This window comes from Salvelinus fontinalis, chromosome 27 (assembly GCF_029448725.1).
Source record: "Salvelinus fontinalis isolate EN_2023a chromosome 27, ASM2944872v1, whole genome shotgun sequence".
NCBI lineage: Eukaryota > Metazoa > Chordata > Actinopteri > Salmoniformes > Salmonidae > Salvelinus > Salvelinus fontinalis.
This window is the reverse complement of record NC_074691.1, coordinates 12,481,496-12,507,286: the sequence shown is the minus strand read 5'-3', so window position 1 is coordinate 12,507,286 and position 25,791 is coordinate 12,481,496. Positions and strand designations below refer to the sequence as shown.

Below are 25,791 nucleotides of genomic sequence, written 5' to 3'. Positions count from 1 at the left end.
TATCCATCAGAAATATGCAATGACTGGAATTGCTTTAATGACATAGTAGGCCAAAGTCTTTGTTTCTCATTACATGACAGTTAAATTCAAACTGATGCAATGCAAATGCCAATACTACATTATCAGTTCCTTATCAGAACATATGTCAATCTGAATGTCCATCAAACTGGTGATATAGGGTCGTGATTACATTATTATAGACTTCAAAGATACTGCGATAGAGGACGAAACAAACGTGCTCAAGTTAAACCCGCACTGGCCTCTGCGCGTTCCCGTGCGAAGTATGTCTGTGTGATGTCACCGTGGCGGGGATATTGTTCCTCTCACTAGAATAAAGAGAGTAGAGGAAATCACGATGAGGATGGACTGTGCGCAACGCGTCCTATCCCTGGGTTGTCGATGGTGAAATATATATTTCGGGGGAGCGCATTTTAAGCACATTATTGTAACAACCATTTGTTCTACACATTGGGTAAGTAAGTGTCACCATATTTCGTGTTTTGGAAGGTTACTCGTCGTCAGGTTGTTGCCCAATGCCGACAAGTAACCTACAGGCTGCTGAAGCCTAATTTATGCGCAAGTTATACGGTTCTTAATTCAGCTGGTTATTGTTGTCATTACTTGCGGTAGAAATCTGCAGCCAGAGAATTTCAGTCATGTAAATTCCACACATGACAATGCCGTATATGCAATGTCATACACACTATAGGCTACAATGTGCAGATGTTTGAGCAACCTTTTTGTCAATCGATCTATCCGTTGTAGGCTACATGCATTCCATTGTTATTGAACAATCATGTTGTTTGTCATGCAGAAAAATATCAACGAATATCATGCTACTTGGATTGATTGATAATCAGGGTTATTAATAATTGTTCATAAGGTCGTTGTATTTTAAGGACAAATCCTCCTCTCATTCCAAATGACATTAGCCTTTGAAGGCTATTCAATACTTGAAACAAAGCTCACCTATCTCTAATTCAATTATTTGTCGCTCTGTCTGAATACCTAGTTGATTTGATTTAATGCCATAAATGTTTCAATTAGCTTACCTGACTGCAGTGAAATCACGAGGAACAATACTGATTCTATCAATCAGTGTTTCCTCATTTATTTTATATTATATCTTATATTATTCCCACTAATGAAATAAAGCATGGTCATATTTATGTGGCTCTCATCTTTTGAATAAGCTGTTTGAGGAAGGTGACACTCAGCTAAAACCTTTCCGATGACAACTCAAACCTATGGTTTGAAACCGTGTCCTCTCAACGTGCATCATGCAGTAGGATGTTGTATTTATGGGGATCTCCAAGCACTGGGTTTATTCCTGATTACAGCATGCATTCCATTCCAGTGTCTGACTCCCTAGCTCCTGCTGAGTAGAGGGTAAGCACCATGCTATTCCTTTCACTCCCACCATCAACACATCCACCAGTCAACACCTGCCCTGAGAGACTACATGACTGGCAGAATAATGAGCCAGCCTGGGGAAATGTGTTGATTATGACATGGAGAGGGAAGAGATTGGAGACACATTCTAATCTTAAATATGTTGACTGCCTGCTATAGTCTTTAGAATCCTGTGTAACATGTCATTTCCAGACCCCGTCGCACAATCTGTCTGACCTTCTCCACCATAATCATTGTGTAAGTTTAGAATTACTGTAGTGTAGGTGTCAGTTTGCCATCCAAACAAGTGCCACTCAGCTTGGACCAGGCTGTTGTTGTCAACGGACTGCTGTATTTTCTAAAGAGGATACTAAAAGTAGAAGTGAGATGTTGTTAACGTATATCCAGAGCGACAGCTGAAGTTGCATGGGGACATAGCATCACACCCCCCTCTGCTTCCTCTGGTCAGCACTTTGTCAAATAGACTCAGCGCTCCTTCACCTCGCAACGCTATACCATTATTATTACTCTCTGGAAAGGTCAAGAGAAATGTGAAGAACGCTGTTACCCTTTTCACCTTAGAGGTGGGGTTTGTATGTCCCGAGCTGGTAGCTGCCTATAGGCTTATATTCCTGCTATCTGGAGGTTGTCCGGTGTTAGATATGCAAATATAACTATTCATCATTCATGTGGACCAGTGACCATCATCTGCCTGTCACTAAGGATCTAATATCACAGTAGATCATTCCAAATTGGTCAGTCGTGACTGTACTTTAAAAAAACATGTATTCAGGTAATGAGCTCAGGTGCCTCCCATTTGTATAATCCTGTTAATTGGCTGAGTTGATGACAGAGAATTAGTAATGTTGTCTGCCTACTAGTGTGTGTAATTGCACACATGGTGGGAATGAAAAGGGCAGTTTGGTACCCCTTATTTCCCTGTTATCACATTGTGTCGTATCTACACATTAAAAGTTTTTCTCAGGAATGTCTGATAAAACAAATGCAGAGAGAAGCTGTGCTTTTTATTGTATCAAACAAAGAGGGTAAGCTGTAACCTGATCAGAGACTCATCAGGAGTTTGATCGAAGACACCTCTACCTTAAATCCCCGAGACCAACTGTCTTTTAAAGATGGCGTCTGAAAGGATTAGGGCTTAGTCAGGTAAACGCTGACAATAGGTGGCATTTCAATTTGGCCATCTTTAACTACAGTCTGCCTGCTACAGGAAAGCGGTTTTGTTGTGGCTCATGCTGTTTGAAGTGTTTTTTTCTTCAGTGAGTGTCATCAATGCATCTGTGAATGCCTTTTGACAGTTTCTGTGCTGGTATTTCACTAGCAATGCCCCAGGAGGGCTCCTCTTTCCCATCATTCCTCTCGTCTGCCTGGCTCCCTCTCAGCTTAGTCTGCCCTATGGTAATTAATAGAGCTCGACAGCTTTTAGTCCTAAAAAATAGAACTGAGTTAACTCTGGTTCATTCAGCCATTCCTATGGAGAAAATGAATGAGGAAAGAATATGGTTGTGGGATAAAGGTAGAAAATAAGGTAAACACAGGTTTAGGAGATTTTATACATTTTGTTCTATGATTGTAATATCAGTCAGTTAACATGACCTTTATGAATTATAAAGCCTTCATGTGTTTTTTTATTACATAAATGCTTCAAAATGCACAGAAAGTGACTTTAGCTGATGAAGATTATCGCATAGAACAAAACGTATAAAATCTCCTAAACCTGTGTTTACCACATACGCTATTTTCTGTGTTTATCAAAAAACCCTACAAAAACGAAATTAACTTTCCCATAGGCTTTGTCCAACGAACCATGGCAGAGTTAGTGCCTACAAAAAGACGCAGTTAATATTTCTCTCTATTGGCTCTTGTGAAACCGCATCCGTTTTAGCACTTAGTCAAGCATGCTCTCGCTCCTCTCACTATTGAGTCAATAAAATGATCACAAATCTGGCCCATTGTGGGAGTCTAACATTGTCATTCTGGACTGCACTGCCAGAGTCAGAACAGCTTCCAGAGGCTGCTGCACACACACATGTCCTTTCTGTGAAATATTGAATACGAGGAAACTATTTTGGGATGTATTGCTAATGCTTTATCCATACTGCTGGGTCACATTTGGTCCTTTTTAGCCCTTTAAACCTCTGGCATTTTGGTAATGAAAGGAGCCATTGGTTTAGTGGCAGAACAGCAATGCAATCCCACATTATTCTTATGTTGTGTACTGTAGTAGAGTGTTAAGTGTGTCTTGAATTCTAAATAAATCATGAACTTGTTCACAAGCAAAGCACCCCCACACAATAACAGCTCCTCCTCCATGCTTTACGGTGAGAACCACACATGCGGAGATCATCCGTTCACCAATAATCTCAAAATTGGACTCATCAGACCAAGAACATATTTCCACCGGTCTAATGTCCATTGATCGTGTTTCTAGGCCCAAGCAAGTATCTTGTTACTATTGGTGTCCTTTAGTAGTGGTTTCTTTGCAGCACTTCTACCATGAAGGCCTGATTCACACAGTCTCCTCTGAAGAGTTGATGTTGAGATGTGTCTGTTACTTGAACTCTGAAGTTATTTGGGCTGCAGTTTCTGAGGCTTGTAACTCTAATGAACTTATCCTCTGCAGCAGAGGTAACTCTGGGACTTCCATTCCTGTGGAGGTCCTCATAAGAGCCAGTTTCATCATGATGGTTTTTGCGACTTCACTTGAAGTAACTTTCAAAGTTCTTGACATTTTCCGTATTGACTGACCTTCAGGTCTTAAAGTAATGATAGACTGTCATTTCTCTTTGCTTATTTGAGCTGTTCTTGCCATGATATTGGCGGTATTTTACCAAATAGGGCTATCTACCTTGTCACAACACAACTGATTGGCTCAAACACATTTAGAAGGAAATAAATTCCACAAATTAACTTTTAAGAAGGCACACATTTCAGGTGATTACCTCATAATGCTGGTTGAGAGAATGCCAAGAGTGTGCAAAGCTGTCATCAAGGACAATTGTGGGCATTTGAAGAATCTCAAATAGAAAATATATTTCGATTTTTTTAACACTGTTTTGGTTACTACATGATTCCATATGTGTTATTTCATAGTTTTGATGTATTCACTATTATTCTACAATGTAGAAAATAGTAAAAAATAAAGAAAAACCCTTGAATGAATAAGTGTTCTAAAACTTTTGACAGGTAGTGTACATCTGTATAAATTATAACCATACACGTTATAATTCACAGAATACACACAGTAGATGAAGAGCCCCACAGTCAGTAGATGAAGGCCTAATCCTTGTTTTATCCAGCCTTGTGTAAAGTCTAGAGACTTGGGGCAATAAAACAACCAGGATTGTGTAATCTTAAATCACCGGATTTGAGCCGAGTCATCACAGAGGCTAAAGATAAACCACAAGCAATCTAGGCTGTACTCGTCGCCCTGCTTTATATCCTGCGTTGCACTCTGTTGATGAAGCTGCGGTTGAACGAGACACTGTACGAGGAATAACAAATATGAAATAGACCACCTAGCTATGATTGTTTGGCCCCAGCAGACCGCACAACTGCCTGGTAAAGTCTTCAACAAGCCGGTTGTTTATTGTAGACTGCCCTATGTGATTTGATGAAATGGTACTCTCATTTACTGCTAGACAAACCACCTGTCTGCTCATGAAGTCTGTGACACATGATATATGGGCCGATATAAAGACAAGGGTTTCATTCACAAAGTTTGTTATTAACCTCTGGCAGGAATTCTCTCGAATGTGAGGAAATTATTTATTTATTAAAGCCATTGATAATTTAAGTTTTTATTTATTTTATATACAAGCAATAGTTTGTAAATAAATTACAAAATTACAAATAGTTTCCTTAACCTGTAAGCAGTCTATGGACAAGTTATGACAGCAATCCATGCTTTGGTTTAGTTTCCCTGGAACTTTTTCCACATGCTAACATTTTAGCATTTGTAGCACAAATCCCATTCAAGTCATGGGACTGATATTAGCATTTTTCGCGCATCATGTTCAATGCAGCTATGTGACTTTGTTGAGCTTCACAATCCATTTGAGATACTTTCAAATTATTTGGACATGATGTGTGAAAAATGCTAATATCAGTCCCATGACTTGAATGGGATTTGTGCCAAAAATGCTAAAACGTTAGCATGTGGAATCCGTACCAGGGAATCTAAACCAAAGAATGGATTCCTTTCATACCTTGTCCATAGACTGCTTACAGGGTAAGGAAACCAATGTGTAATTTGGGTGAACTATCCGCAACAATTTTGACAGGGAGTTATGCTGAGACCAAGGTTTATTTTACTGATTAGCCCTGTATATACAGCAGTACATATCAATACTAGAAAAGCAAAACACAATCATAGAAAAACACATTATTCAGGTAAAAGGTCCTCAATCAGTCTTTTGAATTGCCCAAGAGGCACCATGTTATCCAAGAGTCTTGGATGATTGTTTTTCCTTTCATGTGTAATAAACCTTGTTAATCTGGATTGTTTTAAGCAAAATTGCTGTGGAAATTGTACAGATACACCGCCTTCAGAAAGTATTCACACTCCTTGACTTTTTCCACATTTTGCTGTTACAAAGTGGTATTAAAATTGATTTAATTGTAATTTTTTGTCAACAATCTACACAAAATATTGAAATGTCAAAGTAGATGAAAAATGGATGAAAAATAAAACACTAATATCTGTATTCAACCCCCTGAATCAATGCATGTTAGAATCACCTTTGGCAGCTATTACAGTTGTGAGTCTTTCTGGGTAAGTCTCTAAGAGCTGTCCACACCTGGATTGTGCAACATTTTCCCAGTTTTCTTTTCAAAATTCCTCAAGCTCTGTCAAATTGGTTGTTTGTCATTGCTAGACAACCATTTTCAGGTCTTGCCATAGGATTTCAAGCAGATTTAAGTGAAAACTGTAACTCGGCCATTAAGGAACATTCACTGTCTTTCTAAGGAACACCAGTATAGATTTGGCCTTGTGTTTTAGGTTATTGTCCTGCTGAAAGGTGAATTCATCTCCTAGTGTCTGGTGGAATGCAGATTGAACAAGGTTTTCCTCTAGGATTTTGCCTGTGCTTAACTCCGTTACGTTTTATTTTTAATCCTGGAAAAACTCTCCAGTCCTAAATGATTACAAGCATACCCATAACATGATGCAGCCACCACTATGCTTGAAAATATGGAGAGTGGTACTCAGTAATGTGTTGCATTAGATTTGCCCCAAACATAACACTTTGTATTCAGGACAATAAGTTAATTCCTTTGCCAAATGTATTTCAATATTACTTTAGTGCTTTGTTACAAACAGGATGCATGTTTTGGAATATTTTTTATTCTGTTAGGGTTCCTTCTTTTTGCTTAGGTCAATTAGGTGAGTGTTGTGGAGTAGATACAATGTTGTTGATCTGTCCTCAGTTTTCTCCTATCACAGCTTTTAAACTCTGTAACTGTTTTAAAGTCATCATTGGCCTCATGGTGAAATCCCTGAGCGGTCTCCTTCCTCTCCGGCAACTGAGTTAGGAAGGACGCATGTATCTTTGTAGTGACTGGGTGTATTGATACACCATCCAAAGTGTAATTAATAACTTCACGATGCTCAAAGGGATATTCAATGTTTGCTTTTTATTTAATTTTTACCCATCTACCAATTGGTTTTCTTCTTTGCGAGGCATTGGAAAACCTCCCTGGTCTTTGTGGTTGAATCTGTATCTGAAATTCACTGCTTGACTGAGGGACCTTGCTGATAATTGTATGTGTGGGGTACAGAGATGAAACAGTCATTAAAAAATCATGTTAAACACTATTATTGCACACAGGGTAGGCTTGCCATAATAAAGGGGTTGAATACTTATTGACTCAAGACATTTCAGCTTTTCATTTTTAATACATTTGTAAAAATGTCTAAAAACATTATTCCCCTTTGATATTATGGGGTATTGTGTGTAGGCCAGTGACAAATGAATTGCAATGTAATACATTTTACGTTCAGGCTTTAACACAACAAATGTGGGGGAGAAGTAAAGGGGTGTAAATACTTTCTGAATGCATCGATTGACTGATTATAAAGGAGGGTCTTTGGGCCTATTTAAAATGTGTTATTTCACATGTAGCCAAATAGATGAGTCACCATAAATATCTATTTGTAGAGAATGCCAGTGCATGTGTGTGCATATACACAGTACAAAATATGAATATTTTATTCAAATCCGCTTATGTCATTAATAATGCAATTGTAGTCAATCTTGGGTGAGCAGAGAGAGCTGTTTTTATTTGATGGGGTCACTGTCACTCGGGCACATAATGGTGAGGCCATCAGACCTACCAGAGAGAGGAGTTACAGTGTTGGAGTGCATGCCTCTTCTGGCAGGCGTGTGTAATGAATCGGCTTTCAGAATTTCCGCTCCCTGACTCTTGCTCTCCCCGACATTAAACTCCTCATGAGTCTTCTCAAGGTGATTTTTCAACAAAGTGCAAAGGGAGGAAGCTTTTTCAAAGTCACAGGCTGCTTCCTGGGGGAGAGGGCCATGAATTGACAGTGAGTTTCAAAGATGCCCTTGGCAACACGACGGGTCACAGCATCAAGCTTTGAAACCAGCATCTAAGATTTGCATTAATTGTGATTATAAACGGGGTCGTTTGATCTCTGAATGCTGATTGGCTGAAAGCCGTGGTATACCACAGATATGACACAAAATGTATTGTTCACTGTTCTAATTATGCTGGTAATCAGTTTATAATAGCAGTAAGGCACCTCGGGGGTTTGTGGTATATGGCCAATATACCACGGCGTTGCATCGTACCTATCCCACGGTGTTGCGTCATGCCGTGACAGTATTTTAGCAATATACCACACCCCCTCTGGCCTTATTGCTTCAATATAGTCTTGATCAGTTTAACACACTGGTGTGATAGAAATGTTTGTTTCGGTATTATATTTTTTGTGGGACTATTTTAGGCATCTGGTTGATTTTCTTAGATATTATGACTTAGCTAGGACTTTTACAGAAATATTAAGTGAAAAATGCATTTTGTTCCTCAAATGCTCAACTTCAATAAGACCTCAATGTGTTGTGTTCTGTAAATTGCCAACTCAGCCACGGGCAGCTGTTTTCCAAAGCTCTGGTGTGGCTTATTTCAAGATCAGATACTGGCTTTCTTCACTTCAAAGCATGTAGATATCCAATTGACTATCCAGTTCAAAGGATTTTAGTAAATCTTGGAGGGATTTGATCATATTTGTGTCCCAAATGCCAACCCAAAACCTTTTACGCTGACCTATGCGCCCTGGTCAAACATATTGCACTATACAGTGGATAGTGTGCCATTTTGGAAACAGCCCATATGAAGCCTATCGGGAGAATGTTTCATGTTTGTTTGAGGAGGCAGGTGGCCAGCAGGACAGGCATCCTCCAGGGACGGCCTCTCTCCCTCCGTCTGGAATGGGAGAACGACCATAGTCCCGCCTCTACAGTGGTCAGTAGATGATGAATCACATTGCCTCTCTGCTCTGCCTCATCTCCATCTCTCCTCGCTGCTGCTGCTCAGGCCAACTCACTTGGCTATAAATAGGGAAAGATTAAAACCTCTCATCCGGCTTACCTGCACAGCATCTTCAACTCGCCTGCTAAGTATGTTTATGTTTTTTTCTCTCTCCATTGCTTGTTATATGTATTCTTTGAGCACTGGGGGTGTTTATAAAGACGTTTTATGAGCTCATCAGTGGCTTTAAGAATGACTCTGTCTGACCAGATGTGACACTAGCTACAATAATGTAGGATATTTATGAGAAATGGCAACAAGAATTTGCAGATGGTATGAACTGAAGAGATGCTCAATCAGAGTTATGAATCTCTCGATTGGAAATACCCTGGAGGAGCCCTACTCAGTGATTTGAAAAAGATAAGCTTTTCAGTGCACTAAAGTCACTTGTCAGTTTGGTGCTCTTACATATGAGTGACAGAGAATGTGCAGCCCTGGGAGCTGTGTCCTCTAAATCCCAGTCATCAGGAGATCGCCTGGCCAAATATAGCCCTATATGGAGGTGGAGGGCCCTCTTCTCTTCCCGGCTGCTATGGGAGACATTTACTTAATTACCCTCTCTATGCTGCAAAACATGGAGGCAACTTTTGTAGGCTTTGTTTCGAATTACATCTTTCCATAGCAAAATGACAAATATTAGTAGTTGAGAGGAAATATTGTGGGCTCCCCAACTAGGATATATTTCTGGGTAGAAGAGGTCCAATGAGCAGTGTAACATGATCAAATGGGCATCTGCTGTCAAGGCTTTATAATAACGCTGAAATAACATTGTGCAGAGACACACTGTACTGTAGCCGTGATGCCTGTGATTCATTTAATTGCATGTTTTCGCAATGTAATGTGGTTTCTTATCAGTTACATCAACAAGCATTTGGCTCCTACAACATTTAAAGAGATGACTAATTTTCTTCCTTCGCCTAATGGCTGTTACGTGCGCGTTTGTTTTTTTATTTCTGGACCTGCTGTGCCTTAATCAAATGTTGTCACAGTATTTCTAAGTTATGTTTGGCAGTCATCCCCGTTGCCTTGCTGGGGTCTCTCTGTGTTGGCCGTGTTATCTGACCGCTCGCTCGGTCACATGCTGCCCTTTTGGACAGAGGGTTGCTGGGAAAAGCCTGTGAGCCTGCTGATAGGGACAGACCGAGGACGGGCCGGCCTTCCACACTGTCACTCACAGCGGGATCAACACAGCTACCACTGGGTTGGGTAAAGAGCCCATAGGGGCAGGATACAACATTCTTGGATGGACATCTCTCAGATATAAATAGGACACTGTCACATTTCTCTTCCTTGTAGAGTATCTTCCATCTGTGGAAAATCATTGTTTTCAATAATACCTCAGTGGACAATTAGACAATGGTGCCAGATCAATGATGTCATGTTATGCTTTGCGCTGCTATATGAGTAAACAGTGGGAGTGGAGAGGCAGGCTGTTCACTATGCTCTGTGAGCAGGACTCTTGTTTGTTTATGGGCTACAGTAATGAGAGTCCCTGACCCACCTGAATAATGAACAGCCAACTGTTTATTCACAAAGCTGCCATGTGACTTAATTCCCTTAAGTTTCCCACTGAACACGGCTCATTATCAGACGTCGGGAGCTCTCTCTTCTCTCAGTGGAGTGGAAAGAAGAGGGGGAACCCAGGGACAGGGTCCTGGTTGAGCCTCAGGTGTTTTTCTCTCTGCATGCAGTTCATCCACCTATTATATATATGCCATTTAGCAGATGCTTTCATCCAAAGCAGCTTTGTCAGTCGTGTGCATACATTTTAAGTATGGGTGGTCCTGGGAATTGAACTCCATATCCTACTATTGCAAGCACCTTGCTCTACCAACTGAGCTACAGAGGATCACTTATATCTGTCCATGTAAGCCTCCTGGCAATCGGACATACGGGTACTGTCGGATAACCTTCTCACAACAAAGCTTATTTCCATGTAGATTAAGAGGCAGTGGGGTTATTGAAAGTGTGCTATATTCTCCATTTAATATGAGGAGGATCAAGAAACCTTGTGGCTGGCAGGGTGTGCAACGCTAGTGATGAGTGGTGGTGGCCGTCTGAGCTTGAAGGTCAGCCTAGCCCAGAGTAATGGTTCTCTTTCAAGCCATTGTCACTAAGTAAATTAGCTGGGGCTCCACGTGTTGTTTGCTGTTCTGACACAGGAGTAGAAACTTCCAATGGCCGTTACCCTTATCACACTCAGCCAAGCTGCTCTAGGTCATCACTCCACATTGGTCCAACCAGCACTGGTGGACAGAGGGAGACAGTTTACAGTTCAGCCATTAGTTAGTGAGACAATTCAAGCCACTAAAATAACAAAGCTTTGACAGGTTGTGAGGACAGACCACATGACATAAGACGCTTCCATTTACAACTAAGGACAGATTTCCATTCAAATTTCAGAAAGACAAGTAGTAGGCTCATCCAGGTGTTTTCCACAAAGAGTTCTGCAGTGAGACATTCTCAGAAGTAGAGCAGCAGAGCCTAGTTAAGTGTGTTTACGACTTTGTGCAGAGTTAGTTTTAGAATGTACAGTGTCTCCTGGGAAATGCCATGTGAATGGAATGGCATTGCGGCACAGTGGCTGTGCACATCTTATCCCCACTCCGTAGAGCAGCGAATATTCACTGAACTCAAACATGTTTATCTTGTTTGTTGGAACGTAAATAGAACCCAAACGACCTGAGGGTTATATGTCCAGTAAGTTTTTGACCTGATCGTTATATTCCCACAGTTTTTTACACGGTGTGTTTCTTTTCATGCTTCATAAAATATAACGTGGAGTGGTCACACATCGTACATTTTTCATCGTATGCATGAGTGCTTGCTGCATATATAAGTATCTGTATAATCCTGTTGTCCCTATAACCAATCCTATGTTTTAAAGGGATGTCTCATTAAGTCAATAAGATGGGCTGAGTATTTTAAGGCTTGTTTTTCAAATTAGTGTGAAGTATATTAAGTCCATTACAACTGATTTAATCTTTTGATAAATTGGAACATAATCTGAGTTTTTAGCATGAATCACTCATCTCCCAGGGTCCATTCCTAGGTCAGCCATTTAGACCTATTTTTGCATATTTATGGACTTATTTGTGTACTTCACAAGTAGTGTTACCTTGTATATTTAGCTTTGACGTGCCTGACATGCAAGATGGCTCTACATCCTCTGTTGTTGACTATAATAATTGCAAATGTTTTGGAGATATTCCACATTTATGTTTGCATTTTGGAACTGTTAACTGGGTTTCATGTTTTTGTCAAGATTGTCAATCTTCATCTGATGGAGTGATGTCAGTCATCTGTGCTGTGCTCAGTTAGTATATCTTTCCTATATTTGTCCCTTCAATCCCATCCCCAACTTAATTGCAGAACAGATAACCTATATTTTCCGTTCTCAGAACATTAATAAAACCTCCCAGGAACGTTCAGGGAACCATAGTAAAACATTCTCAGAACCTCCCTGCAACCTAAAAATGAATATTCCCAGAACAGACGAAATGTTCACTTCCGTTTTCAGAACGTTTAAAAAACATTCCAGTCGGGAAACGTATGGCTTCGTTCCCAGAACCAATGGGAAACCAAAACGTACATTCCCACAATTTCCAAGGAACCAAATGTCCTAGCTGGGTAGTCATTACCGTAAATAGACATGAAAGGAAACCCATTCAGGAATGAGGAGATTTCTCTCCATTAACAACTTCTTGTTGTCATACTGTACTGTAGCTGGAAAGTTGTAAAGAATTAGAAGGAGATAAGATGTTGTGCTACTCCAACACTGTTAAGGATTAAGACTGATCAAGACTGGATTAACAGTCTTTGTTTTAGAGGGGTTTGTTATTAGATAATGCATGTGGTGAAGTAGAACCAGTCTGATCACTGTGTTCATCATTCTATTTTACTTGTGAATCAGAATGGTGAATGCAGCAATCAGGCTGGTTCCACCAGGCTAGTGTTGCTCAGCGTGCACGGCACCCAGCCGCCACAGGAGTCGCTAGCGCGTGATGGGACAAGGACATCCCTGCCAGCCAAACCCTCCCCTAACCCGGACGACGCTGGGCCAATTGTGTGCCGCCCCATGGGTCTCCCGGTCACGGCCGGCTGCGACAGAGCCTGGACTCAAACCCAGAATCTCTAGTGGTACAGCTAGCACTGCGATGTAGTGCCTTAGACAACTGCGCCACTCGGGAGACCTTTTAAGGGAAACATGTTTGCTGATTGGCAAGGCTCTTATAGTCAGTCTTTAGTGGTCTAACCTGTAAACAGATTCTATCCTTTCTGATTCTGACAACAATAGGCCTTTACACACCTACACCTTTCAACCCACATATGCATAGGATGCTTTACGACGCCCTCCTTGCTGCAGTGTGTGAGTGAGCTCAACCATACGGAGACAAGCTTGTGTTTCTAACAGCAGTGGGCAGTGATGTTCTCAGTCAAACACACACAAGCTGCTGCCTCCCTCCTGTCTTCTGGCACTGGGCTCTCGTTGGCTGCTTGGCACAGGGGCCTGCTGGCAACGCAGCCAGCTCCTTTTATTCCAGTGGACGCAGATGATTGAATGGCTGCACTGAGGAGAATGCCAACACCAGTTCCTGCTGCTCCCACTCTGTGAGGGCACTGTTGGTTCCACTGCTACTCAGAGCCCTCTATTGGATGGGACCCAAGTCCAAATACAGCAGTCTCTCTGTAGTCTCAGACAGTTATGGATGCATGTGTTTAGCAGTGGGCCTTTAAACATGCAGGATCACTCCTCCGAGGGTCTCACTCTCAGCGCACACAGGGCCTTTATATGGGCCATGCTGCTTAACCAGCATTCTGTCTTCTAAAGCTGGTAAACAGATGAAGCTGGCCATACATAACACCGGTGGTGAAAAAAGTACCCAATTGTTAAGTAAAAGTAAAAACACCTTAATAGAAAAGTCACCCAGCAAAATACTACTTGAGTAAAAGTATTTGGTTTTAAATAGACTTTAGTATCAAAAGTAAAAGTATAAATCATTTCTAAATCCTTATATAGATTAAGCAAATCAGAGGGCACAATTTTCTTGTTTTTCTATTTATTTACGAATAGCCAGGGTCACATCCTAACATTCAGACATCATTTATAAACAAAGCATTTATGTTTAGCGAGTCTGCAGATCAAAGGCATTAGGGATGACCAGGGATGTTCTCTTGATAAGTGTGTGAATTGGATAATTTTCCTGTCCTGCTAAGCATCCAAAATGTAACAATATTTTCTTTAGGAATGTAGTGAAGTAAAAGTTGTCAAAAATATAAATAGTAAAGTACAGTACCCCAAGAATTACTTAAGTAGTATGTTAAAGTGATTGTACTTGAGTACTTTACACCACTGCATAACACCGTTAGTCACTCACCGCCCTAAGTCAAAACAATTACATTTCTAGTCCAAATGGCCCTGCTTTGCCCTGATTCTGACTAACGTCTCCCTGCGTGGCCCTGACTCTGACTAACGTCGCCCTGCGTGGCCCTGACTCTGACTAACGTCTCCCTGCTTGGCCCTGATTCTGACTAACGTCTCCCTGCTTGGCCCTGATTCTGACTAACGTCTCCCTGCTTGGCCCTGATTCTGACTAACGTCTCCCTGCTTGGCCCTGATTCTGACTAACGTCTCCCTGCTTGGCCCTGATTCTGACTAACGTCTCCCTGCTTGGCCCTGACTCTGACTAACGTCTCCCTGATTGGCCCTGACTCTGACTAACGTCTCCCTGCTTGGCCCTGATTCTGACTAACGTCTCCCTGCTTGGCCCTGATTCTGACTAACGTCTCCCAGCTTGGCCCTGATTCTGACTAACGTCTCCCTGCTTGGCCCTGACTCTGACTAACGTCTCCCTGCTTGGCCCTGACTCTGACTAACGTCTCCCTGCTTGGCCCTGACTCTGACTAAAGTCTCCCTGCTTGGCCCTGATTCTGACTAACATCTCCCTGCTTGGCCCTGATTCTGACTAACGTCTCCCTGCTTGGCCCTGATTCTGACTAACATCTCCCTGCTTGGCCCTGATTCTGACTAAAGTCTCCCTGCTTGGCCCTGATTCTGACTAACGTCTCCCTGCTTGGCCCTGATTCTGACTAACGTCTCCCTGCTTGGCCCTGATTCTGACTAACGTCTCCCTGCTTGGCCCTGATTCTGACTAACGTCTCCCTGCTTGGCCCTGATTCTGACTAACATCTCCCTGCTTGGCCCTGATTCTGACTAACGTCTCCCTGTGTCCGTCTGACCTGCCTCACCGGTGCCCCAGGTGTTAAGCTGGAGCCCTATTTAAAATAGCGACAAAGCTAATCCAAGAATAGCCTGTGTTGATTTAGGGGGTTTGATTAAATTCTAAATCTTGTGACATCCAGTGGGTGCGTATCACCTACGGCCTTGATCTACACCCACTGGGGGCGATGCACCATCTGTTGAAGGATGGCTAGATGGGTTTCTTAGGCACTTTCTGTGTGTGTGCTGTGTTCTTGGAGGTAGGACATATTGCCTTTGGAAATGTATAGGCTGTCTAAATGTTATCGCTGGTGGGTGTTAAAAATTTAAGATAGTGAATAGTCCAGGAGAGACTGTAATCCAATCTCTGAGTATCTTTACTTAGCGTTAACAAAACAAAACAAGAGGGAATGAGTTACTCCCTGTTTAACATGACCAGTAGATTATTATTAGATCTACAATACTGTATTGATGTGAAATGCGCCCTCTGCTGGTCAAGTTGTACACTGCATTGCATGGTATTTAGTCTTCCTACATTTGGTCTCATAATGTAAAACGCAGGGTTGTTTATTCAAAGGGGAAATGGAGCTGCACGAAAGGTTGCGTAACACATAGTTGAGTATTGATCACAATATTGATCAGATGTATATGTCCCTGTAGTAATACCAATCAATTGCCTTTAGGCCAAGTTAACAAAGGTCCTGGATATTTAGACTAGAGCTAAAGGACCAAATGGCATTAGAGCAGGGTATTGAAGCAGTGCTCTTAGTAAAAGCACTATGATCTGTAATATTGCTCATATCAGGGTTCTGTCTGTAGAGCTTTACTATACTGTAGTAGGCTTGATTACCAACAACGACGAGACGGCCTACAGGGAGGAGGTGAGGGCCCTCGGAGTGTGGTGTCAGGAAAATAACCTCACACTCAACGTCAACAAAACAAAGGAGATGACCGTGTACTTCAGGAAACAGCAGAAGGAGCAACCCCCATCCACATCGAAGGGACAGTAGTGGAGAGGGTAGTAAGTTTTATGTTCCTCGGTGTACACATCACGGACAAACTGAATTGATCCACCCACACAGACAGCGTGGTGAAGAAGGCGCAGCAGCGCCTCTTCAACCTCAGGAGGCTGAAGAAATTCGGCTTGTCACCTAAAGCACTTACAAACTTTTACAGATGCACAATCGAGAGCATCCCGTCGGGCTGTATAACCGCCTGGTACGGCAACTGCTCCGCCCACAACCGTAAGGCTCTCCAGAGGGTAGTGAGGTCTGCACAACGCATCACCGGGGGCAAACTACCTGCCCTCCAGGACACCTACACCACCCGATGTCACAGGAAGGCCATAAAGATCATCAAGGACAACAACCACCCGAGCCACTGCCTGTTCACCCCACTATCATCCAGAAGGCGAGGTCAGTACAGGTGCATCAAAGCAGGGACAGAGACTGAAAAACAGCTTCTATCTCAAGGCCATCAGACTGTTAAACAGCCACCACCAACATTGAGTGGCTGCTGCCAACATACTGACTCAACTCCAGCCACTTTAATAATGGAAAAATTGATGTAAAAAATGTATCACTAGCCACTTTAAACAATGCCACTTAATATAATGTTTACATTCCCTAAATTACTAATCTCATATGTATATACTGTACTCTATACCATCTACTGCATCTTGCCATCTTTATGTAATACATGTATCACTAGCCACTTTAAACAATGCCAATTTTATATGTTTACATACCCTACATTACTCATCTAATATGTATATACTGTACTCTATACCATCTACTGCATCTTGCCTATGCCGTTCTGTACCATCACTCATTCATACATTTTTATGTCATATTCTTCATCCCTTTACACTTGAGTGTATAAGGTAGTTGTTGCGAAATTGTTAGGTTAGATTACTCGTTGGGTTATTACTGCATTGTCGGAACTAGAAGCACAAGCATTTCGCTACACTCGCATTAACATCTGCTAACCATGTGTATGTGACAAATAAAATTTGCTTTGATTTGATACTGTACAATACCTTACCAGATAGTTGGAGTTAAAAGCATGACACTTTACCAGACAAAGAAATATAGACTGATTCATTCTGAACATAATTTTTGTTCAAAACATATTAGGCCTGTTACTGCTTATTGTTACAAGTGCAGCGTGCCCAATACATTGATTACAGTGCAGGCTGCTGAGGGGAGGACTGCTCATAATAATGGCTGGAACAGAGTCAATGGAATGGCATCAAACACATGGAAACCATCCGTTTGATGTATTTGATACCATTCCAACTATTCCGCTCCAGCCATAACCACGAGTCCGTCCTCCCCAATTAAGGTGCCACCAACTTCCTGTGAGTGATTACCTCTGTAATATGCACTGCAGATATTCTGTTGTACTGGGATGTGTGACTGAGAGCTTGTGTAATGATTTATAACACAGTGTTATCAACCAGTTACAATATGTTTAGACATAAAATACACTATGGTGTTGTGTTCCTTTCCCTCCAGACTATGCTATGAGGACAGGGCCCAGCGATGACTGATGTGGAGCCTGTTGTCACCGACTTTGCAGCCACGGGGAGGACTGGCCGGAGGAACGCTGTACCTGATATCGTTGAGGCGGGGCCTGCTGACCTGTCAGACAAACTAGCAGAGCTTTCTGTTGTAGGTGGGTAGTGAAATGTATTTTTAATTACATACAGTACTTGACTGCATACTTTCAGCAATATTTACAATAATTTACATAGGCCTGCATGCTTTCACTCTGTTAATGATTAGGATGAATTGCACAATTGAAGGTATTTTCATCTCAACATTTAGATTAACAGTTCTACCTGTTTACTTTAGATGTAGTATTGCACTTTTCCATAAATTATACAATCCAAACCTAAATATAAGGGAAAAGCATGGCAGAACATCACTTAACAAAGAACAAAGCACTCTGTCATAAATAGATGGTTGAGTGCTTTTGTTAGGCCCTGCCAGCCCAGTACCCATCACCATTAGCAAGTGTCTGTCTGGACAGCCAGCTTTCCATTAATCAAGCAGGGTTTAGTGGAAAGGGCATCTGGAAGTTAACAGTATGGAAAATGTACCACAGCTTTAACTGTTTAAATGGAAACTAAAGAATGGAACAGCCATCTCTCTCTTTTTAGTAATAGCTCAATGGCTGTGAGGGTCATTTGGAAAGGGCTATCTATCAGTGAGGGGAAGCCAATCAATGCATTGGTTCATAGGGGTGGGGAAGTAATTGTTAGTTGGAGGCCTCTGTAGATGTATAACTGTATTACTCAGCTCTGCTTCTTTTCACTTAGTGGCTGCAGTGCAATGTCGGGGTCCATAGGTCCTCAAGTTATAGAGGGCATGAACCAGATATAACATAGTTGCCTGCAATTTGCAGTATAAATCCCCTAGGCATTGCCCTATGAGGATCAAAGCAGAGTAGTGTTTGATCGGTAGAATAAAATACTGTAAGTGTCTGGCAAGAAGCAGTCGGTATTGGCCCATTTCCTCAGAAGATTCTCGTCTCTATGTGGCGTATTGCACTTTGTCAGTGTTCAAAACAGTATTAAAATGCTGGATATGAACAAAGCGGTTGAGTTGAGGGTCTATGCTATGATTAGTCTCTGTTGATATTCAAGGTGTCAGCCAGCTATGTGTTATGTGCTGAGGTTGGTAATCTCATATTCCTTTTATCTTGTGAATGCAACATATCATCCATATCTTACAAAGCAACACAAAAGAGGGGAGAGTGCACAGCTTGGATTATAATTGGAATGCAGACATTTTCCATTACATGGGCCTTGAGGCATTTTCAATTATATGTTTCTGACTAAAATAATGAATGCTGTTCTGTGTGTTTCTCAGATGATGGAGAAGGAGGAGAGGGCTCGTCCTCTGGAAGCCCAACGAAGAGTCCTACAGAGGGTGAGGAGAAGGCAGAGGGGACGTAATTGGGCCTTGGTCTCTGGCTAACTGACTACGAGAGAAGATGGAGAACAAGAGAGAGACTGTCTCTAACATGGAACACTTCTCCTCAAACAAACCCCATTGACCAGACAACTGTAATCGCCATGCACCGTGCTATGCAACATCAGGACACCTATGATGAAAACTTATAGAGCTGTTGGATGATGAAGGGAAGGGAGAGCTCTGTCGCTAGGAATGAAGTGGTTGTTTCTTTGTAGCTTTAAGGGGGTATTCATTCAAGATTACCCATAATTCATTACATGTACGGTGAATGAGCCTGCATTTATGTCTTGTTCATCTTAGCATATGCAGTGAACTGGTGAAGTGGCTGACAGTTGGGCATGACTCTGAAAAATGTCATTTCATATTTGAGCGAGAGTGACTTGTACATACGTTGCATACAGAGGTGTTCCAATGAAAGCATTTTCTCAGAATGTCAACATGTAGTTGCAGGAATGTCTCTTTGCACAACAAAAGTATAAACATTCCATTTGGTGATGTAAGTACAATTTTTATCTTATAATTGTGATTTATTAGTGTGCTACAGTGCAAACCTCTACTGTGTGTTTTTTACTGTTAAAATCAACATTATTAACAACTGAGTGAATAGAAGTAAAAAATATATGTATTTTCGGTCTGTAAATATAGTTTTACATTATATTTGCCTCCCTGTAAAGATGCATTTCAATGTCCACTGCAGCTAATAAACATGATCCTCTACGTACGGAATTGTTGTGAATATTTTTCAGATGCCATAATTAAGAATATATGTTTGTTTGTTGCCTTTGTACAGGGGAGGCATCTCATTACACAGTGAAATTGATACCAACTTTGTGCAATCATTGGCAGTAAAAGGGTGATTACATTGTCTGTCCTACTTTTCCTTAGTCAGCTGCAATAATAAAGTATGTCAGTATAGCTTTTCTTAGCCATGAAACCAGAATATTGTTGTGTTTGTCACCAATGAAAACATATTTATTTTAGTATTATTTATGTCTTATACTGTATTGAAACAGTGTCTGGTGACGGATTTGGCCAGAGGAGGGCACCAAACATATCTTTCACGCCGACATTAATGGATCTTTCAGAATCCACTGGCAAATATACAGTACATTCTCTTTATAACAGCCTTTTTTATTGACAATAAATATATAGCAAATTGTTAACTGAATACAGATATTGAAACAATAAATGAAGGATAAATATTTGTTCAAATATGGATTATGCATGTTACTGTAGTAAGAAATCTCCATGCTATGAATTAGGCTACCCATGTTAACTTACTCTGTATCAAATGTCAAAGCGCTTGGAAACAAAGCACTGAACATCTTTAGAGGGCCAAGGAAAAAAGATGTTTGTCTTCTAATAGTATTCATACATGCACATGCATACATATTCATCACATATTTAATCAGAATAGTCAGAACCTGATGTCATGCTATGAAATAATTACTGTAACCATAGCCTACTCAATAATGCAATACATGAATGTTCCATTTTTACTTTCCTTCAGATTTATGATACTGAAAATGAATAGCTTTCTTTGCCTGAAACATATAGCCTAGTCGAATGCTCACAGAGTGCATAATGGCTGTCCTCCGTGCAGAATGCCCATGCGACTGTTTGAGTGGATTAATCCACTTAATGACAAAGAATTATCAAACAAGCTCTGATTCCGGCTGAGTATTTTCACACACCTAGATATGACACATTCCTTTTACAGTCTGTCTTGCAGAGCAAGGAGAGCAGTTAGTGTTGTGCAGAACTTTCCTCTAGTAAGTCACAAGACGGATCTGCAAATGCAATCGATGCACGAGCAGTTAATACATAGTATTTGTAATTTGCAATGGGTACGCTGGGTCAAATCTATGTAAAGTAAAAATCGAAATATAGCTTTAGAAGCGCTCAACGCCAATCAGAAGGTAGAGTGTATCTCCTGAGCCAATGGGAAGTAATTATCCGCCCCTTATAGGATGCATATTAATAAGCCCCAAACAAATAACGTAGGATTACGGGAAAACGCTCACAGACTCACGGCACCACCAGTATTAACTTTACCTCAGTTATCTTATTGCACGGTCCTCTAACTCTTCATCATGGTTGATGCCTTCTGTGCCACCTGGAAACTGGTCGACAGTGAAAACTTCGATGAGTACATGAAAGCACTTGGTGAGTTTTTATAACTTTAAAAGTATAACCTAATAATAATACAGTTTATTTATGACTTATATTTTATAAATTACATTATGTATGGTAGTTCGCATGATCACACCTCTTATTTCATTTTTTCCTTAATTTCGCAGGTGTTGGTTTTGCAACAAGGCAGGTCGGAAATGTGACCAAACCAACGGTTATCATCTCAAAAGAGGGGGACAAAGTGGTCGTAAAAACCCAGAGTACTTTCAAGAACACTGAAATATCCTTCAACCTGGGGGAGGAGTTTGACGAAGCCACTGCCGATGACAGAAACTGTAAAGTAAGTGCTATAATGTAGGATTTATGGTCCAAATTGGGGATATAAGCACTGGACACTACTTAGCTATAGGCTTTGTCAGTTGGAACAGCTCATATTTTTCACTGGGTTTGAGAAGCCTGTTACAGAGCCCAGTCCAAATTTGTAACAGTAATATGGTCTGGATTATGTTTTGGATGTTGTATGATTGTATCTCTTGCTTGATAGAAGTTACAATAACATTGTAATTATTGAGAGCAATATTCTGACCTATTTTGCCCGTCTGTTTGTAGTCCACTGTGAGCTTGGAGGGCGATAAGCTTACGCACGTTCAGAAGTGGGACGGCAAGGAGACCAAGTTTGTGAGAGATATCAAGGATGGAAAATTGGTCATGGTAAGGGCCTTACTGAGTTAATTATGAAATGTGAATTCCTGGATAATATGGATGATGAAACAAGGCAGCGAGGAAGCAATCCCACTAGTACTGGTGGAGAGGGTATTTCTATGCTGAAAGCCTTTATTCTGAAGTATAGTAGTCTAGTTGTCAATGTGGAGACGTGAAAATTAGTAAAGAAAATGTTCATTGTCCTCATCAGTTCAGCATGATGACTGCAGTTATATATCTATTTTTTTAATGCAAGTTTGCAGGCTTACCTCTAGTTGTCCATGTTATGCATTTATCATATTATACAATGATCATATTAAATGATCATTTCTGGTGTGACCTGGTGGGATGTATTTAGCTAATAGAAAATGGAGTCTTATTTTTATCACCATAAAACAAGCAATATCTTACTTTTAATAATGATGTTTATTTACACTCTATTTCATGTTTGATTTGCTCATTTCACAGTGATTTATTTGTTATTTCATCTGATCCACAGACTCTCACATTTGATGACATTGTGGCAGTGCGTACCTATGAGAAGGCATGAGCAGAGAGACATCACTATTTAAATCATTCGTGTCCATTTTACTGGAAGACAGCCAATGTTATCATCATTTTTTTTTTTACTGTATGCTGACCGTTGCACTTCATCCTTCCAAATGTTTTATGACATGGGCTGGAAATCTTTTTTTTAAAGACATTTTTATATACATTTCTTTCATGATAGATCATCCTTTGTAAACATGTGTGAAACATGCTGAAATAAAAAAAATAACTCAAAAAGTATATATTTTTTACTATATTATTTACAGTGCGTGGCCTTAATATGTAGGATCTTATTTGTAGGCGGTTTGCTACAGCGATAAAATAGTTCTGCAGCAACAGGAAATGTGAAATAATATTTGGATTATAATTCATAGACATCTTTTATAGCGGTTGATCAAATTGTTGTAAGAAAAAATTAAGTCTGACATTTCAAAGTGGAAACCTCAAATACACTACAAGTTTTAAACGTCCTGCATTGCATGATGTTGTTCTCGTAGGTAAGATCCTATGTCGTAAGTGTCTGCCACAATGTATTCATTTTACGATACAATGTATCAGCAGAAATCAAGCTCACATCCCTTGGAAGTCCATGTTGAAACAATGTTGCAAAAAGGGTTTTGGCGTGTGTATGCCTGCGCCAAAGTCAAATATAATTTTAGTAGATCTGCGCCGAGCGACCTCGACTCTCTCTGAAATGTAAACTATCTAAAGTTCTCCCGTGACCGCACTGTTTTCACAACCAGGGAGCGGATAAAGCAGTCACATGACCGTCATACTTCCTGTTTGTATCTGCTGAGAAAATTTATACGACGTATTTTCGCTCACATTTTATGAGCTTAATGAGAGAGTATGGGCGTCGTCTTCCTTCTGGTTGGGCTGCTGTTCAACGGGCTGCTGATTTACGTGGCGCCTCTTGCACCTGAAAATAGCATTTACCTGCCAATAGGTAGATTGTTTATATGCGTTGATTGCACCAATTATTTTTTTGTCAGGCTGATTGTTGAGCTGTCAACCATTTTTGCATGTAAAATGAAATCTCATGCTGATATTTGCCTTTATATTCTATTCTATGTTTGTACAGTTTTTCTCAATCATGTACAGCCTTTTTTTTTTTTACAATATTGTCGATGCTCACAACTCTATGACCTTTTGAAAAACAGTAAATGCGTTTTCAAAATGTGGTTGCCTTCTCAAAACATAAATAAACAAAAAAAAAGAAACGTCTCTTTTTCAGGACCCTGTCTTTCAAAGATAATTCTTAAAAATCCAAATAACTTCACAGATCTTCATTGTAAAGGATTGAACACGGTTTCCCATGCTTGTTCAATGAACCATAAACAATTAATGAACATGCACCTGTGGAATGATCTTTAAGACACTAACACCTTACAGATGGTATACAATTAAGGTCACAGTTATGAAAACTTAGGACACTAAAGAGGCCTTTTTACTGACTCTGAAAAACACCAAAAGAAAGATGCCCAGGGTCCCTGCTCATCTGTGTAAATGTGCAGAGGAGGCATTCTGCAAGAAAGCATGAGGACTGCAGATGTGGCCAGGGCAATAAATTGCAATGTCCATACTGTGAGACGCCTAAGATAGCGCTTCGGGGAGACAGGACGGACAGCTGATTTTCCTCGCAGTGGCAGACCACGTGTTACAACACCTGTACAGGATCGGTACATCTGAACATCACAGCTTTGTGACAGGTACAGGATGGCAACAACAACTGCCATAATTACACCAGGAAAGCACCAGGAATGCACAATCCCTCCATCAGTGCTCAGACTGTCCGCAATAGGCTGAGAGAAGCTGGACTGAGGGCTTGTAGGCCTGTTGTAAGGCAGATGCTCACCAGACATCACCGGCAACAACGTAGACTATGGGCACAAACCCACCGTCGCTGCACCAGACAGGACTGTGCTCTTCACTGACGAGTCGTGGTTTTGTCTCACCAGGGGTGATGGTCGGATTCGTGTTTATCGTCGAAGGAATGAGCGTTACACCGAGGCCTGTACTCTGGAGCGGGATCGATTTGGAGGTGGAGGGTCCGTCATGGTCTGGGGCGGTGTGTCACAACTTCATCAGACTGAGCTTGTTGTCATTGGAGGCAATCTCAACGCTGTGCGTTACAGGGAAGACATCCTCCTCCCTCATGTGGTACCCTTCCTGCAGGCTCATCCTGACATGACCCTCCAGCATGACAATGCCACCAGCCATACTGCTTGTTCTCTGCGGGATTTCCTGCAAGACAGGAATGTCAGTGTTCTGCCATGGCCAGCGAAGAGCCTGGATCTCAATCTCATTGAGCACGTCTGGGACCTGTTGGATCGGAGGGTGAGGGCTAGGGCCATTCCCCCCCAGAAATGTCCGGGAACTTGCAGGTGCCTCGGTGGAAGAGTGGGGTGACATCTCACAGCAACAACTGGCAAATCTGGTGCAGTCCATGAGGAGAAGGTGCCCTGCAGTACTTAATGCAGTTGGTGATCATACCACATAGTGACTGTTAATTTTAAACCCCCCTTTGTTCAGGGACACATTATTCCATTTCTGTTAGTCACATGTCTGTGGAACTTGTTCAGTTTATGTCTCAGTTGTTGAATCTTATGTTCATACACTGTAAAACCTATTGTGCCCCTTTCACTTAAAAAAATGTAGGTAACTATTTGCATCAGCTTTTTAAGTAAATCCAACATGGAGGATGTTTTAAGTATAATATACTTTGCTTTTAGTGTATTACAAACTCAAATATGTGAAGTGCAAACAACTAACTGGATCTCAAACATTACTTCCATTCAACTTCATTTTATCAGGTTCAGAACAGTTTTTTTTGTTTGACCTGCTTAAATCCTTCAAGTCCCAGAACTAATGTTATAAGTTTGATATACTTAATGCAATCCGTTACAGAGCTAATATTGTACGTTTATTTTGCTGAATTTACTCAGTATAGGAATTTATATTCTGTTTTATCTACAAATGTTTTTTGCTGAGTTACTTATGGTACTCAGGTTAGTAAAATGTATTTTAATTGGGTTCCTACTACTCAAATATATACAGTTGAAGTCGGAAGTTTACATACACTACGGTTGGAGTCATTAAAACTTGTTTTTCAACCACTCCACAAATGTCTTGTGAAAAAAACTGTAGTTTTGGCAAGTCGGTTAGGACATCTACTTTGTGCATGACACAAGTAATTTGTCCAACAATTGTTTAGACAGATTATTTCACTTATAATTCACTGTA

General features: G+C 41.0%; 2 protein-coding genes across 4 annotated transcripts; both read left to right on the top strand.

Annotated features, from left to right (window-relative positions):
• The first annotated feature begins 293 nt into the window (after positions 1-293).
• pkib (protein kinase (cAMP-dependent, catalytic) inhibitor beta) lies at positions 294-19,885 on the top strand. 3 transcript variants are annotated; one of them, XM_055884812.1, is made up of 3 exons: positions 294-472; positions 17,701-17,860; positions 19,060-19,885. In XM_055884812.1, exons 2-3 carry the CDS (start codon positions 17,728-17,730, stop codon positions 19,143-19,145), a joined length of 219 nt encoding a protein of 72 aa, XP_055740787.1. In that variant the 5' UTR covers positions 294-472; positions 17,701-17,727; the 3' UTR covers positions 19,146-19,885. The 3 variants fall into 3 exon arrangements, with proteins under 3 accessions (XP_055740787.1, XP_055740788.1, XP_055740789.1); XM_055884813.1 differs by lacking the exon at positions 294-472 and adding an exon at positions 8,894-9,053; XM_055884814.1 differs by lacking the exon at positions 294-472 and adding an exon at positions 12,846-16,599.
• A 1,274-nt stretch (positions 19,886-21,159) lies between these two features.
• fabp7b (fatty acid binding protein 7, brain, b) lies at positions 21,160-22,788 on the top strand. Its single transcript, XM_055884809.1, has 4 exons — positions 21,160-21,330; positions 21,465-21,637; positions 21,907-22,008; positions 22,499-22,788. The coding sequence occupies exons 1-4, from the start codon at positions 21,258-21,260 to the stop codon at positions 22,547-22,549; spliced, it is 399 nt and encodes a 132-aa protein (XP_055740784.1). The 5' UTR covers positions 21,160-21,257; the 3' UTR covers positions 22,550-22,788.
• Positions 22,789-25,791: the final 3,003 nt, after the last annotated feature.

Coding starts and splice junctions, on each gene's coding strand:
- pkib (XM_055884812.1), top strand. CDS start 17,728: ATGACTGATGTGGAGCCTGTTGTCACCGACTTTGCAGCCACGGGGAGG. Junction 17,861..19,059: donor AGCAGAGCTTTCTGTTGTAG/GTGGGTAGTGAA, acceptor TGTGTTTCTCAG/ATGATGGAGAAGGAGGAGAG.
- fabp7b (XM_055884809.1), top strand. CDS start 21,258: ATGGTTGATGCCTTCTGTGCCACCTGGAAACTGGTCGACAGTGAAAAC. Junction 21,638..21,906: donor CCGATGACAGAAACTGTAAA/GTAAGTGCTATA, acceptor GTCTGTTTGTAG/TCCACTGTGAGCTTGGAGGG. Junction 22,009..22,498: donor AGGATGGAAAATTGGTCATG/GTAAGGGCCTTA, acceptor TCTGATCCACAG/ACTCTCACATTTGATGACAT.